Raw genomic sequence first — 17,634 nt, forward strand, 5'->3', positions numbered from 1 at the left:
ATGTAGAAAAAATAATCCAAAGCAATGAAATATATGCAGAATCCAGAAATGATATGGGATGCCTGCCCCGGTTGTGGGGACATGTTAAATATTTTCATTGCCTCTTATTAGGAAAGATTGGTTGGAAAAGTAATACACTGAAAACATGAATCAATGTTTAGTCATTTTGAAATTTGAGGGTACTGTTTTTCTATGGAGGCTAACAGAGCAAAGCAATCTGAATCAAGAACAATTGGTGGCCTTTTAGAAACATCACTTTAGAGGTTACTAAAGAGTGCCAGGGGAACCATGGAGGCAAGGCGATGGGACCCTGAACAGCAGAGAGGCTGTGGGAGAGAAAACATCAACTCCAACGTTAACTGCCCAAGATGGAAAATTTAAGAAGGATCATCAAAGTAACTTCGTCAGCCCCATAAAAAATATTCACATCGTTCTCTGGATATTTCCAAAAAGAAAGAACAATAGGAATGCTGCAACAAAATCCAGGATAATAGGATGAGTGGAGTCATCCAATCATTTATTAACTCTGTAATCTGTAGAAGTTGTTTAGCTCTTGGCACCTAGACTGTCACATCTGCAAAATGGGAATAATAATAAAAAGCATACTTGCCAGAAAAAAGGGACTGGCCAGATAAAATGTTAAAGATACTTTCAGATCAAAAACATATACTTCTTTTAATGAGTGGGTCACAATTTATTACATATTCTTGCAAATATAATTCATCATTTTTTCTCTGAATATCACTGAACCTAATTATAAGGTGCACTGCACAATTCATCAGTTTATTAAGCAAATATTTACTAGCAGCCTATTATATACCAAGAATCATGACCAGTAGTTTTACACTTTCAGGCATAATTATTTGCACACACACACAAATACCATAAATATGTAAAGTTATATAGTGTCTACTATGTGCTGCATTTACTATATATTCTACAAATGTAAATCATTTTATCTTTACAAATGCTCCTTAAGATAAACATTATCATCCCCATTTTATCTATGAAAAAACTCATCCTGTATTGCCTCTCAATATAGTGTAATAAATTATGATTAATTCTATAAAGCAGTATAATATTATGCTCTAGAAGACAATATCAGGAGAGGCATTTCTAATTTGGACTGTGAACATTTGAAAGAAAATTCTCCTAAACAACAGCATTTCCTGTGATTCCAGAGAAATGTTCCAGTGAAGAGCACAAAGGAAGAACATTCCAAGCAAATAGAACAATATGTGCAAAGGCCCTGACATGGAAACAAAAGAATCCTTTTTAAGAAAACATAAGGAGAGTGAGTTTAGCTCGGTCTCATAGGAGGACAAAAGACATAAAATGAGTTCAGAGAGGGAGGCAAGGGCTAGATCACGTGAGGTCCAATGGAATTGTTGAAGATGATTTTATTTTCTATGAAATGGAAAGTCACTGGGAGATCTTAAGCCAAATGTAAAATAACTGAATCTAGAATGTTAAGAGTGCATCCTAGCTGTTGTGTGGAAAATGGACTTGAGATGAGCACAATATAAAGGAGGGAGAGTAATTAGGAGGCTTTACAGTAACCTAGCTGAAAATACATAGTGGTTTTGTTATTTGTGGAGATGGTTAGAAAGAAAAGAATTCAGGAGATATTTCTGAGAAAGAATCAAATAGGACTTGGTGGTGGATTTAGCAGGATGCATAACAGAGCGGTATCTTGAATAACTGCCAGGTCTCTGACTCAGGCATCTGGAAGGATAGAGGACTGGAGGGATGACTGGTTCAGGGATAACTGAGGAATAGAGAAGAGAGGCACAGAGTGCAACTTAGGGTGAGATTTCAATAGATGTGAGATATGCAAGTGTACATGTCAAGAAATGATAACATTTAAAGCATGAGGCTCAAAATAAGTCTTGGTTAAATAATTTATAAAAGAAAAAACAGAAGGCTTCAGGAAAAAAAAATGGTTTAAAGCCATATGAAAACAAAACATAAAAAGTAGAGTAGAATAGGAGTACCTGAGAAAACTAAGTAAGAGCAAGTTTCCATGGAGACAGGAGGAAAATCAGGAGATTAGACTGTTTTGGATGAGAGAAAAATGTGCCAAAAGGAAGATATTATGTGGAGACAGAGAAGATGGGGACTTAAAACTGCCCAGTAGGGCTGGGCACAGTGGCTCACACCAGTAATCCCAGCACTTTGAGAGGCTGAGGCAGGCGGATCACCTGAGGTTGGGAGTTTGAGACCAGCCTGATCAACATGGAGAAACCCCATCTCTACTAAAAATACAAAATTAGCCTGGCATGGTGGTGCATGCCTCTAATCCCAGCTACTCGGGAGGCTGAGGCAGGAGAATCGCTTGAACCCAGGAAGCAGAGGTTGCGGTGAGCCAAGATTGCACTCCAGCCTGGGCAACAAGAGCGAAACTCTGTCTCAGAAAAACAAAACAAACAAACAAAAAATGCCCAGTGAACTCATCCACATTATGTAGGCAGCCTTGGGTGGGCAGAGGGAGGGCAAAACCAATGGACAGCAGAAGCATCTGAATACAGGGAAATCCTCAAAGTGCCTTGGCTGGATGCAGAGCAGGAAAACAGGGTGTCATCTGTAGGGTAGACCAGGGGTCAAGAAAAGCCTACTTTAAAGTTAGGGGTCACTAGCGCATGAGAAGATTTGTATCAAAGAGAGGAGAAGAAAGAGATGCAGGAAATAGAAGAGAGGTAAAAAATAAAGTTCGTGGAAAGGTAGGAACAGATGGATCCAGGTGACACACAGAGGAATGGCCCTTTAGGAAAATGCACATCAACTTCATTATTCTAGGAAAGAAGAGTGGAAGCTGACCCAGCCAGGTGGTACGTGGATTTGGATGATGATCGTTACTGTCTGTCGCATTTGTATCCTTTAACAATGAGGCAAGGTGATTAGGATAATGAGAGGAGAAGGAAGGCTTAGAGAGAAGAAAGATAAAACAAGAGGTAAAATATCCTGCACAGATAGTGAGCCCTTTTCCACGTTTATTTTGAACACGACTTTCATGAATATCACCAGTGTGAGAATAAAGTTCCAGTATATTTATTTACCATTTTCTATAAATTCAAATATTGAAAACTGGGTATCTTCAGGTCCAAATGACCAGTCCCACTGCCTCTTTTATCGCTCTTCTATTCTTTGGTTATTGGATACAACCTTATTCCACAGGTTCCATTCTCTTTTTCTTTTTCTTTTTTTTTAAATTTTGGTATAACAGTGAGTTTTTTTTATTATACTTTAAGTTCTAGGGTACATGTGGATAACGTGCAGGTTTGTTACATATGTATACTTGTGCCATGTTGCTGTGCTGCACCCATCAACTCGTCAGCACCCATCACCTCGCCATTTACATCAGGTATAACTCCCAGTGCAATCCCTCCCCATGATAGGCCCCGGTGTGTGATGTTCCCCTTCCCGAGTCCAAGTGATCTCATTCCATTTTCAAAACAAATAAATATTAGAATTCCCCTGTATTGGTAAGTAAAAATACAGTTTGCCAATATATTAATAGTAAAGTGACCTTAGAGAATTATTAGAAATGGTTACAGGAAATGTTATCAACTGGCTTATTTAAACCATGAATCATCATAAAGGTACAAGTTATGCAGAAATTGAGCACTGAATAATGTATTGCTCAGAGTCTTTCAGTTGACCTTGACCTGCTTTTAACACAGAAAAGTGAAGCATCTCATTAAGTCACTTTAACACAAACTGGTTAAATGTGAATTCAATTCATTAAATACATATTCAGTAGTGTATAACAGAATTACAACAATTGCACTCATAATAAAACTCAAATAATGTACAGAAAGGAATAACTTACAAAGTATAACTCCCTATACCAAATCTTACTCTCCTAGGAAAGTGATGAGAAATTTGAAAGTTTACAATCAGATAAGACTATATTTCACAGGTATCTTAGACTCATCAGCTTATATCATATTATATATAATTTAAATTAGGTTAATTTTCATGGGCTGAAGTGGCAGTCTTAGATAACATGTGCCTAGATACTAATTTAAAACCACGTATTAAAAACCTTAGAGTGAAAGTGTAATAGTAATTACATATTACAAAACCTTGAAATGGTATATGGTGAGTGAAAAGAGATTGAAGGAGCTCTGATTTTTCATCTATTAAGAAAATACTTCTTGTAAAAGTATGTATTTAACATGACAGAGTCAGAAATTCAAACTAACATTACATTGACTGCTTTTCCAATTTCAGAAAATTCAACTAAGTAGGTCACTCATTAGAACTGCTGAGAACAATTTCTGTTACCCTGTTTAGATAGGAAGGCACGTGCGTTAACATGGGCATCTGGGGTAAAAATCCTGGAGGGCTTTGTATTTCAACTGCAGCACTGGGGCATTCTTTCCTTTACCCTTCCACATCTCTTGTTCCTTCTGCCAAAAACACTTTTTCCCACTATATATACTGTTCCTCTGCCCACAATACTTTTTCTCCCTTCTTCACTCAGTCCTCATGAAAGTTTTCATGACCTTCCCTAACTAGATTAAATTACCCAGTACTAAGCTCTCCTAAATCTCTCTCTTTTTTACAGAGCACCAGTTATAATCTCATATTTCTCTATATCCTAGCTTGATAAATCGACCCTCTATTGGATTATTAGCCCAGATTGCCAGAGAATATGTCCACTTCACCACTGCATCTTCTGTGCTTGGCATGTAATAGACATGCTATAAATATTTACTAAATGAATGGATAAATGTTTAAACTCTTTGGCTGTGGGCTTTAAGAAAATTAGAAGCCAGTGTAAAATGTTGATCAATAATCGAGCTATAGATTTATAAGTAAATCAATTGCATCTTAGCTCTGCAATATGTTGTTAAACTTCTACATTCAAAAGGACAAATATTCTGTCCAAATAGACATTAAAATAGTCAAATAAAGATATACAGAACATTTAACATAGAGTCTGACATACAGTAGATGTTAAATGGCAACTGTATTGTTTTAAAAATTATTTAAGTAAAAAGCATTAGGATTCTCAGTACTAAAATTAGAACAGATTCCTAATTCGTAAGATTCAGATAAACTGCCTCAGCTGTACTGAGCTTGAAATAAAGTTTACTAACAGGATGATACAAGTGTCCCTCAAACATTAGTTTAGTGTTTGAAACAGTTTCTGATAAAACTATGATCCATGCATTTCAATTTTCCAAAGAACCTTCTTATTAAATATCACCATCAAGTACACAAATCCACAAATTGAAAGATGCTTTCCAGTCAAAACAAAGTATCAGTATCTCAAATGAAATAAGCCAAGCTTTTGGTTTTGTAAAGGCAGTCTCTATTTTTGCTCTAATTTCCTCTGCTGAATAAGAAATAATTCCACGAAACAGTTCTGAGAAGAGGGACTCTGCTCGTCATCACATTATGTCAGGATACAAACAATGAAATATTCCTATTGCCTTAATATACACTACAAGTCAAAGAAGCAGAAAGTTACTGGGAAGTGCCCTTTGCCTGGAAATGGCAACTGGAACACATCTTCTTGGAGTCCCAAGTCTTCCTTTGAATGGTTTACTGGAGTCAAGTAGTTCAGAACTAGAAACATGAAGAATTAAAGATGAAAGATCTTCTTAAGGTCATATCTTCTACTTGAAACTTCAGTGAAAGAGAAGCAGCTCACTTATTCTTTGCCCACTTGATCTGTCTTTTTAAAATTATTTTTAGTTTTAAAACATGAGACAGGGTCTTACTACTTTGCCCAAGCTGGTTTCGAATTCCTGGCCTCAAGTGATCCTCCCACCTCGGCCTCCCAAGCAACTGAAATTACAGGCATAAGTCACCGTACCCAGCGCTCAATATGTCTTTTAATTTGCATCCCTTCCCTTCAGAAAGACTGTTCTCCTATGCATGGATTCTAAATGTTTAAAGGCAGGCTTTCTTTAGGGTACTTTGTACATTGTTTAGTCCTAAAGCATTTTTAATAAGCAAAAACAGGACATAACTATAGTTTTTGAAAAAATTGTTCAATATTTATTACTTAACATGTCTTAATGTTTTGTTTTCTCTATTTTTGGCATGCAAAATAAATAATGGTGCAAAATTGTTGGCTCAAGTCATGTAACGATCAGCAAAAATAATAATTCAAATCCAGACCTGACTGCTTTGGAAAAGAATTTTTTTAATTAAAATAATATTAGTAATATTATTTACGCAAGTTAACTGTGATGGATAACATATATAACAAATTTATATTTTATAAGCTATATTAAATAATTTAAATAAGAAACAATAAAATTTTGCAAGTTAGTAAGTACAAACAGAAATTATGGTATCAGACACTATTCACATTTTGGCCACCAGATGGCGATGCAGGAAAATAAAAGGAAAATGACCAGCGGCTGTGCGCTCCAACATTTTGGCTATGCTTGTTTTATGTACTTATTCCTATTTTTAAAAAACTTTCAAAATTTATTTTTATTTTCATATTTTTCATAGTAAGTTTGAATTATAACAGATTATATGAAAATGATTATTCTAAAATCCAGATAAAATAGCTGATAACATTTATCCGTACAGATCTGGATACATTCCCAGTTAAGAGTTATTTCTGGAAAACTGATGAGAAATAAGATTTATAAAGTTGCTGTTTAGCATTCAATGTCTGGGTGAAATGTTGTAACTGCAGTCAGGACTTTGGTTCATTTGTTACTGCAACTTAGCTGCATTTTTGGATGTTTAGTACGTCTTTGAATTTCAGAAGTCAATAAATGAATAGAAAAGTCCAGATGAATAGGAAAAAAAAAAATGCTTGCTGGGCTATCTGTTACCAAATTACTTTCCAAAAACTTTGTTCCAATTTAAAGTATATGTGTGCTAGTATCATTGTAGTCTCATAAACACTTCCCATTTTTGGTTTGCTAAATTGTAAATAAAAATATTTCAATATTTTAACTATTTGAATTTGATTGCCAGCAAAATGACCCTTTTTCTCAAATAATTTTTTGTAGTTCTGTTTTTCCAGATTGTTGCTTATTATTTAATCTAAACCTGTGAGCCTATTCCTTTATTATTTCTTAAAAGAGTTTTCTACTTAGAAAATCAACCATCTATCAGTCAGGAAATTATTCATCTGTAACCTTACTAATGTTTCATGGATTTTGGTATATAGTCACGGTGGAATTTATTTTCCCCAATACTATGAGGTGATAACAAAATTAGGCAATTTGTTTTTACAAATAACGAACTTTCCCTTTTACGAACAAATACATTCATGATCCATTCCTTATAACAAATTAAGATTTTTGGATATATTTCTGTAATTTCTTAGTTCTTTGTCCCTCTGTTATTTCATGAGCTTACTTTTTAATATGAATAATTTTTAAAAGTATTAGCTAACATGTATTGAGAATCACCTGCGTGCCAGGCTACACACTTGATATCCATTAAGTTAACTTTCAACAAGCTACAGTTTTAGTTTTAATAGGCTTCCCATTATATAGTTGAGGAAATGAGGTTTATAGTGTTAAAGTGTTCAGAGTCAATCAAACAGCAACCAAGACTCAGAGCTCAACCCCAAGTGCAAACTCCCTGACGCATTTTTCTCTAAGGTCTTTAGTCATTTTCAATTACAGTTTAATAACAGAGGAGAAAGTTGCCACATTGTGTCATGTGATTTTTTTTTTTTTTTTGAGATGGAGTCTCGCTCTGTCGCCCAGGCTGGAGTGCAGTGGCCGGATCTCAGCTCACTGCAACCTCTGCCTCCTGGGTTTACGCCATTCTCCTGCCTCAGCCTCCCGAATAGCTGGGAGTGATTTTTTTTTTTTTTTTTACAACTCTCTTCCTATTGCAATAACCTTAGAAATTTTTGTCAAATTAAAATTGCTTTTATGAGTAAATTAGAAAGATTGCCATCTTCACATGGGTATCCTTTTCATTCCAGGAAAAATTATTCATTCATTCCAAATTACAAATCTTTTAAATATATCTCTCACATTCTTTTCTCTATCTTCAATATAGGTCCTAAATATATTACTAAAAGTACTGCTAGTTAATTCACGATTTTTGCTAATGTTGTGAATGTGATTTTAATTTCTGTTATTAATCCCTGTCCAGGGAAAACTAGAAGGTGTGGTCACCCCCTCACAGTCACAGACATAAATGTCTTCACTAATGACACTCGTGGAGTTGGCCACTCCACTCTTCAAGTTGACAGTGCTGTTCCCAACAGTGGCTGCGGGTTTGCGGTTTCCTTGGTCCATTGTATAGAAACAGAAACATATTGAGAATGAATTATCTCTTCTTTAATCAATTTAGGAAAACCAAGTCTAGTCCAGGCCTTGCCTTTAATAAGCATCACAGCCAGAACTGATTCAATTATCTCCTCTAAGCTGCAGATTGCTCCTTTCTGAAATAAAGGGTTTCTCTAGATCAGGTGGAAAGTCCTTCAAATTCTAAAATCATATAATTTACATCAGATAGTTTAAGAATCAGGAAAAATATATAAATATGGAATAAATTCTATATATGTCTAAAAAATGGCACCAGTAGAGAAAATTGAATACAATTCTCTATTATAATTGTAAAGACATGAATTGTGTTTGCCTATAAATGTAAATCATCATTCATCAAATATTTCAATAAATATTTTCATTTTTAAACAAATATTCCAAACAACTGGAAGCATGATGTAACCTATATTTAGTTCATTTACCTTGTTGAAATCTTGGATAGATTTCTAAATAAGTCACAATTATCATTTTTCATATATTCTGTTTATATTTTGATAGATAAAATTTTATAATTCTCTAATCATATTCATTTAAAAACATTTGAAGCCATTGGAAGTATGCCATTCTTTTACTTGAAATGTAAACTGAATTTAGCATCCCCCTGCATCACTACCTGACATTTCTGTTTTCTCAACCATCTTTTAATCAACTGTGCACTCCTGAGTCCACAGCACTTTTCCAACTGGAAAAATGGGCAGCTTTCTTTCCCACCCCATCACTCTCCAGGTACAATAATCTTATCAGTATTATTTTCATTACAAATGTTTTTTGCATAGCCCTCTAGAAATTTGAATGTCAGCTCCTGAAGACAGAACCTTAATGAAATGATGAAACAATCACATACTCTCTGATCTAGTCCCCTTTACCAACACTGTGATGCAGACAATGACCAAAATGTACAATATTTTCATGATACCTGAAACTGAGTACTTGGAAAATTCCCTAGTTGAAAAATAAAATAAAATAACAGTTACAGCATGGTGATGGCTCAGTTTGCTTGAAGAACACAAAAAGAACTGCATACGTAACGAATGTGTTTGCAGAGCAGAGATACTGCAATACTGATTATGTGAGTGAGGATGACTGGCCATATAAAAACACAAAGTTAACTTATCACTGATTGAAACTGTTTATAAAATTCTGACATCCATCTAGCACATTTTTTGTTCAGCACTGTTCTGACTGACAAAAAGGTAGAGTCAATTCAAGAACCACCACTATGTGCCTTGAACTATTCTATGTACAGTAACATTAGTACAAAAAAGACTCTATGCTCAAAGAAGCATGCATTCTTGGAGAGGAGGGAATACAGAGATATAGAAAATGAACACAGGTAAAATATCAACTGAAGAGAAATGATAGAAAAAATGAAGTGACATGAAATATTAAATAAACAAAGTGGTTGAATAACCAATATTGGAATGCTGTCTGAGAGACAGTAGTCAGGGAAGTCCTCTCTATCAGGCAGCATCTGAGCAAAGACCTGAGCTGGGGGAAGATCTGCGGGATGATCGGGCAGCTATCTAGACCTGGAAGCATCCAGATTCACATAATGGTAAGCAGAAGTAATGTCTCATCTGTACACATCTGTAAGACATGCACTAGACAGAAAGGATACATCTGCCTCTCAAGAAAGTTTACTCACATAACCAATGAATTCTTTTAAACATGAAATTGTAGCTGGGATGCAGAAACAGCTGATGACAGTTATCAACTAGGGGTGAAGGAATTATTTGCAATTTAACTCAGTTCCACTGAGACAAATTATATACATCTGGAAAACTTAGAGCATGATTATGATATAAATTAATGACCAAAAGATAGGTAAAGAAGATACCTACCAAACTACACAGCAGGAGAGATTTCACAAGGATGGAAAACATATTTTAAAATATATTTTAAAGTGTGCAATAAGCATGAATTACTGAACAAAACATTACAAACGTGAATTAGTTGTAGAAAAAAGTAATTGCCAATATTTTTATTTGAAGCTTATAAGAGAACTTATACAAATTGTCACTTTATGAAAAATCTCTTATATTTTAACATAAGGTAAAAATATTTTCATGTCTTAGCACATTATTTTTCAAGCTATAATATATACATCAAAATTCTCTAAATGCTTTTTTGTTATTCCTCTAGGAATTTGATGAAACAGATTTTGTTTATTCAACAATAAAGATTGAAGTGTATGCATTTTAGTAATAAGTTCTCATAGAGTAAATTTATATTTGAATTTCTTTTGAATTTTAAGCATACTAAATAATTAACAACAAATATGATAGTTTAGTTTAATTTAAAGAACTCTGAACAATTCTGCTACATCTATTGCTCAGGCCAGCCCAAGTTACTCTCTTTACCTACACTCAAAATTAAATGAAATTATAATTTAAAAAATTTCATCTAATAAGTACTGACACACATGGTATCTTTTCCTCGTCCTTCAAGCTCCATCAAATAAGTCAATAACTTTTATAATTTTAAAAACAATAGTTCAGTTCGGAATAAAAGTATTCCCTTTGCCTCACCCTGAATATTACTTTGCTATTTCCTTTTTACATATACAACTAATTTCTAGGTGCCAAAAACTGAGTGTACCATGTAACTAATGGGAAAAAAAATACTTATCATACTTGTCAACACCTTCTTATAAACTCTCTTTATATTTCCAAAGCAATTAAGTTATCTTCTGGCATCTCATTTAAAAAAAAAGAAAAAACCTAAATAACCTTGGTGGCTTTGCCCTGCTATCATAACAACTCAATTTGTCTTTTTCTTCTATCTTTTCTTACTGTCCATAATTTCTTTATGTGTCTTTTAAATGAAAATACTTTTATAAAGCTCCTATCTTTACCTAAAAAAAAAAAAAAAAAAGGGACAGAACAGGTTAGAATTCTGGTTCTTTTAACAAATTCTCTTAATTCTATTTCTTCCTGTTTTAAGACCTCCTCCATCCCAAAGAAGCAAATGTCTACAAAATAAAAATATTCAAATATCCATAGTATTAAGAATTCTATAAATTACCAAGCTCTTAAAATGGGAGTCAGTGAAAAATATGATTATGTATAACAAACCCCAGTTAATCATCTGCTGAGTTTGCTAAATGTACCTCTTTAGTATACTGATTTCCTCTTCTCTAATGACATGAAGCCTGCTAGTTATACACACAGTTAACAGTAATGTGATAAAAACGCCTACACAGGAATCACTCGGGGGACTTTCCAAATGCAGATGCCCTCCTTTGCTCTGGAGTGGAGCTGGAGATGCTGCATTTCTACCCATTGCTTAACAGAGCTCCCAAGCAAGGCTCAGGCTGCTTGGCCACAGGCTCCACTTTGATGGCAAGAGAATAAACTATAGTCTTCTTGTTGACATAAATGAGCAATAGATCAACGTAAAGTTTTCCTGAACTTTAGATGGATGGCTTTTGATAAGACATGAAATTACTCTCTTAGATTTGTCACAAAACTGTATTGGCATGGCAAATATCTTTTATTTTATTTGAGCTCTGGCAAAAAGAGGGCCTGTTTGGTAAGAAACTTTTAGCATTGGGGGATACAAATTGCTTTTAAGTTCAAATCGTGCATAATTTACAATTGTACCTGTTTTCATATGCTGAGTAGCGAAGTTCCTTATCTAAAAAACCAACAAAACATGTCCTTGTAGGAATACATTAGGCGTATTTTAGAAGGAAATCTGAAATTTAAAGCACATAGGAAATGGAACAATTGAAATCATCTCATCTCTTACTTGCCTACACAGCGCAACTCCATATTTAAACAACCCCCTGCTCTGATATTAGTTGGTGTTAAACATTCAAGTCAGGAACTGTGAAATGTCTGAGATTTTACAGCAGTTGTAAGCTAACAAGTTAGCCTCCTACGGTGTCATAGATAAAAGGCAGAAAAAATACAAGCCCTCTGAGTCACAGACAAAGAGTTTATTACTCATAGCAACAGCAGGAGCAGAGTAACATCTTTGTTTATACAAGCTGCCCAAACCTCCATTCCCATAGGAAGACAGGAGGACAGGCAGGGGTCACCTGCATAGGTAGTCAGATGGGTTTCCAGCCAGGAGTCCCAAGATGAGGAAGTCCCTGATCTTATACTGGGGCTTCTGACAGCCCACACTCATCCTCCTCTCCAGAGAGACACAATAGTTTCATTACTCGGCAATGAAAATCTCTTTGGGAGAAGGAGAAATCTCTTTACTATCCTGGAATGTAAATAAATCTGAGTAAATTGGCTGTTAATGCTTAGACTTAAATGTGAAAGATTCATAGAGAAATGTCTCCCAACAGTTGGTGGAAAAATGTTGGAAGATGACACTAATAACAATAATCATCATAATACATGATTACAATATATAAGCACTTTACATGTGACATTTCACTTGGTACTCAACATTTTAGCAAGTTAAATTATCCTGTTCATTTTTAAGATAAGGAAACTGACAGAAGCCCTAGGTTACTTGTGTAAAGTCATATAACTAGTAGTTTCCAAAGTTGTACATTATCCCTATGCAGTTCTACCAGTCCATCTAAGAGGCAGGATTGCCTGTGAAGAGTGAGTCAAACCAGATGTGACCTTACTAATACTGTCCATGCAGGTATAATATGTTGGCACGATCATTCCATCCTGTTGCTCTTTATTTGATATAAACCAACCTATATCGGCTCCTTGAACCACATACTGTGGAAAGCAAAGACTTTTACAACCTTTAGAATACCATATTCAGAATTATTGTTTGTTTATATAGACAAATAATAAGCACAGACCTGTCTCACACAGAGATCTAGACCCAGGAAATCTGCAAGCTTTTTTAGCAGTTCCATCTAGGGAAAACCTTCCAGCTGGAATAGGGCTCACCTTCCTTTCCAGCCTCCTGTTTAGCTATGGTTCTTCACTTTTCATTTTGTACTTACATTTATAAACTGTCACTTCTAGGACTGTTGCTTAGCGACTACAATCTGGGCAAAAGATACAACCAATTTTTTAAAAAGTTATCTCCTACAAGCAAGGGCAAAGATATTATAAGGAATTATATTTTGATCATATTTTTTTCTAGTGAAAAATCAAAGACAGTATTTTATAATGACCATGAATTGGAAAAGTTTCCATGAAGAAAACTGAGTCAAAGATCCTTAACATAATCATAACATGTGCATCTAATTCTTTAGTAAGAAATGTGTGGTTTTATTAAAAGACATGAAGATCTTCTTTGGTTAACTTTTAGCACATTGTCTACAATCCATATACATTTTCCCATCATCCTCCACCGGCTTGCAGTATTTTACTCGTAAAATGTCAAACTCCCTCACATTCATAAACAAATTCAAATCGCTGTGTCAACATTTGAAATTTTGCCTGCAAATCAGAACATGCTGTGATTGAATTGCTGCTCGTATCATCTACCACTGACTCCTATCAAAGCATATAACTGGATTAGTGGGAAAACAGCTACATTATGCTTGCATTTCAGCTTTGCTAACAGCAGGTTTCCTTTCTGCAACAAAGAGTAACCCTGGAGATAGTAGAAACACTCAGAAATGATGCAGCATTAGTTCTGACATCTTATACATGATTTAAGCATGAAAAATTACTGTTATTTTTAAAAAGAATGAAAGAAACCTAGACATATAACCCTGAAAATGAGAGGCTACTTGATTTTTCTGTCTGGTGGCTTCTGGGCATCTTTGGGAAAGTGTTAATATAGATTGCATCCGACGTCTTTGGATGACCCACATTATCTGGGGTATGAAGATAAAGAGGAATGCATGAGGTCTCTAAGGAAAAATTACTGTCAAAGTTACCTATAGAACCACTCCCTGCTTCCTCAGTGCCTATGGATTCTTGAAGTTACAAAAGCTAAAGGTATATTGTTGCTTTCCTAGACTTTCAAACAGCTTTAGAGAGAAAATAAAATACACATGCACATGTGCACGTACGCATACAATCTGACATTATAAATATATTTTGAAGTTTTTTTTCCTGAGAATTTCCGTATCATTAAATTATTAAATCTGTATTTAATGAGAAGGGCCTATCTGTTAAAGACAAAAATATAGTTTTACTTTTTTCTTACCAGAATGTTGCATAAGAATCAATTCTCTAAATGTATCAGTTTCAGACAGTATATACTCAAAGCAGAGTAACTCATAAGACTGAAAAATTTCTTTAAAATTATGAATTTAATGTGGTTGACACTAAAGATTATATATAATGTGGTTAACACTAAATATTGTAAATGCAAAAAAGGCTATATGAAGTTTGATAAGAGCAAAAGATACATGGTAAAGAAAGTAAATATTCTTGAAGATTTAGCCTCGTAACTTTTCGGTGAAATCTAGACTCATGAATGAAGATGGCTATGCTCCAATTCTTTCTCTTTTCTTGGAAAAATTGCTAAGACTTTTTCTACCTGTTTTCTTATCTGCAATATTAAGAAGAGTAGTATTGTCAACCTCACAGGGTTGCTGTAAAGACTAAACAAATTACCATGAAAAACCCTTAGAACAGTTTCTGCCACATGAACATTGCTTTAAAAAAATTAAATAGCCTGTAATCCCAGCATTTTGGGAGGCTGAGGTGAGTGGATCACAAGGTCAGGAGATCAAGACCATCCTGGCTAACACAGTCAACCCCGTCTCTACTAAAAATACAAAAAATTAGCCGGGTGTGGTGGTGGGCACCTGTAGTCCCAGCCACTCGGGAGGCTGAGGCAAGAGAATGGCATGGAGCCGGGAGGTGGAGCTTGCAGTGAGCCAAGATGGTGCCACTGCACTTCAGTCTAGGTGACAAAGTGAGACTCCATCTCAAAAAAAAAAAAAAAAAAAATTAAATAATTACCTATCAATTATGATTAAATAGAAGGTTAAAGCACAAATAAGAAAAATAATTAACACATGTTTAATTTGGATCTTATTTGTACTGATTTTCTGAGGAGCAAATCTGTCTCAATATAATCACTTAAAATTATTTAATGAGTTTCAATCATAAAAATATATTATTTTGAAATAATAAAATTAAACAAAAGTGTACAGTTAACAAAACTTCAGAGTGTAGTTGACAAAAAAAGATCTTTTTATAGTAAGTAAGAGCCATAAACAAGTAAATAAGTAACCAAAACTAATTAAGCCTAAGGAAGAACTAGGAGCTGGGACCAGTAACACCAGGAGCCGAAACCAGTAATATGTATCTCCAGAAGCAGAGTGGAAAGTTACTGTGACCTCATCTTCCAAATGTCTTCCTAATTATTTATCTTTTAAGTTCCATGAGTTGTGCATGTTTCAATATTACTTTTCTGTCCTATTTCTGAGATATTAACAGAGATATTTTAATAACTTTTAACTTGAGGTACTGAGGTGCATACTTTCAGGTCAAATGTATTCTCAGTTTTTCCTACGAGTAATATATTCTATTTTCCCATATGCTTTTAGCTCACACATTCAAGCCATACCGAATGAGTATACCCAGCTTAGGATTTACAAAGAGCTGTCAGTGCTATCAGTAAAGTCTGTATTAACTTGGTTCACAGGAATCACAAGGAGATCTCCTGCAATTGTGTTTCTTAAGAAATTATTTAACAATTTTCTTCAAATAAATACACATTTAACAACATAATATTTTTAGCAAAATCAATAACCTTTAAAATTGGCAGGCATTAGGAATCCCAATGCCCATTCTAAGTTCTTTAACTGGGAAATAAATGTTAGTTGCTGAGTAAACGCTGGCAGTATAAAATTCATTCAAAGCTTGCTTAATCGGAAATTATTTTAAAGCATTTTATCGATAGTATTATTCAGTTTCAAATTGAGCTAGATGATATTGATGCCCCATACATTTTTCCATTCATGTCAACCCAACTTTTAACTGCCTGAGATTGCAGGGAGCCCTCTGCTCTTGCACATGGTGGTCTGGGAATGCCCGAGAATTAACATTACTTGGGGACAGTCATCAACTTTATATACTCCAGCACATTTTTCCCCTTGGAAGGGATAGCTCTAATTCATGAAATCTATACTCATTTCCAGAGAAATAAGCTCTGCTCACTCACAATGGAAACTTGTTTGAAGACGAATTATTTATTAATTCTCTGCCTTGTTTTAATACCCACAGTTCTCTAACAGTCTTTCCTAGAGTTACTTTCCAAATAAACCATTTAAGCTTGATTTCTTGTCTCAGTGACTATTCTGGGGAAACTCAATCTAAGCAGATACCACCAGTGTTCTTAGTAAGCAGACCCTCAGAATGGGATTCCAGAATTGAATCATTTCCTAAACATATGGCAACAAAGATCCTATTGGTACCTGGGTGTACAGTCATCACTGAAGTCAGAAAACTCCTCAGATGCTGAGGCAACACAATTGCTAAGATTTTCATCTGCAGCGATCAGAATAAAATACAGATTAATGGGGATGCACCTAGTGTTTGAGAGAGATGGGGACAATAGTAATCATAAAACAGTGAGTTGGCTGGTTGTTGAATTTCACTGAAGAAAATGATAGCCTTATGTCAGCCAACTATCAACTAAGGGCAACGTAAGAAAGCCAGAAAACCTATGTGGCAACTAATTAAAAGATTCTCATTTCCCATTTTGGGAAGGTCAGTACGTGCTAGAAATTTGGCTCAGAATTTTCTTTTGAGAATCTCAGAATTACAAAATACGCTGCATTCATAACCTTGGCAGCTTTCTGTGCAAAAGTCAGAACATCAATAGCCAAAGAGAGGCACCCTTTGTACTAGGATGAGGACATCTAAGTGGATGCACTTGAGAAGATAAAATTCTGGATTCCCCTATACCCTCTGGATAGGCAAAAGTAACCTGTGACCCTTAGTTAGAGGGTAGTAGCTTCTGTGTTCCTAGAGACCATAAAAGATGATGCATACTCTCCTCATGATCTGATCATATCTCATCTAATGGCTTTAGGCAACAAAAAGGCCAAGTATCAACATGGCCCACCTTGAAAAGTACAGTCTCTACTCCAGGAAAACAAAAAAGAAGATATTTGACAAAAAAGTTTCAGGATCTGCCTAATATGAACCAGAAGATACTGACATAATATGCCAGGGAATGGATGTTTAGGGATATTGAAGCAAAATACAACTGGTCATCAATATTGTTGTGGAAAATAAGTAACCTACAATTAGAAAACTCATGTACTCCTATACAGTTATAAATGGCATGGCTGGTTGGCCAAAGTCCTAAAAGGATCAAGATTAGAAGATGTTCCTTATACAGAGTTTTGGAGAAGCAACATGAAGATGGACCTATGGAAGCAGGCATGAAGCATAAAGATGTCTTTGTTTTGCATTAATGTTAGTTAGAGAACATTCATCACAGAAAAGACACTAAACAATTGGGT

General features: G+C 35.0%; 1 protein-coding gene across 1 annotated transcript in view; it reads right to left on the minus strand.

The window, feature by feature from the left end:
- The window catches only part of CACNA2D1 (calcium channel, voltage-dependent, alpha 2/delta subunit 1), a 453,354-nt gene that overhangs the window by 103,087 nt on the left and 332,633 nt on the right, over positions 1-17,634 (minus strand). The window contains exons 10-11 of the mRNA XM_011986113.1: positions 12,790-12,961; positions 11,873-11,906 (exon numbers count right to left, since the gene is read on the minus strand). Coding sequence (XP_011841503.1) covers positions 11,873-11,906; positions 12,790-12,961 — 206 coding nt within the window. The remainder of the gene's footprint in view (positions 1-11,872; positions 11,907-12,789; positions 12,962-17,634) is intronic.

This window comes from Mandrillus leucophaeus, unplaced genomic scaffold (assembly GCF_000951045.1).
Source record: "Mandrillus leucophaeus isolate KB7577 unplaced genomic scaffold, Mleu.le_1.0 Scaffold293, whole genome shotgun sequence".
Classification (NCBI taxonomy): Eukaryota; Metazoa; Chordata; class Mammalia; order Primates; family Cercopithecidae; genus Mandrillus; species Mandrillus leucophaeus.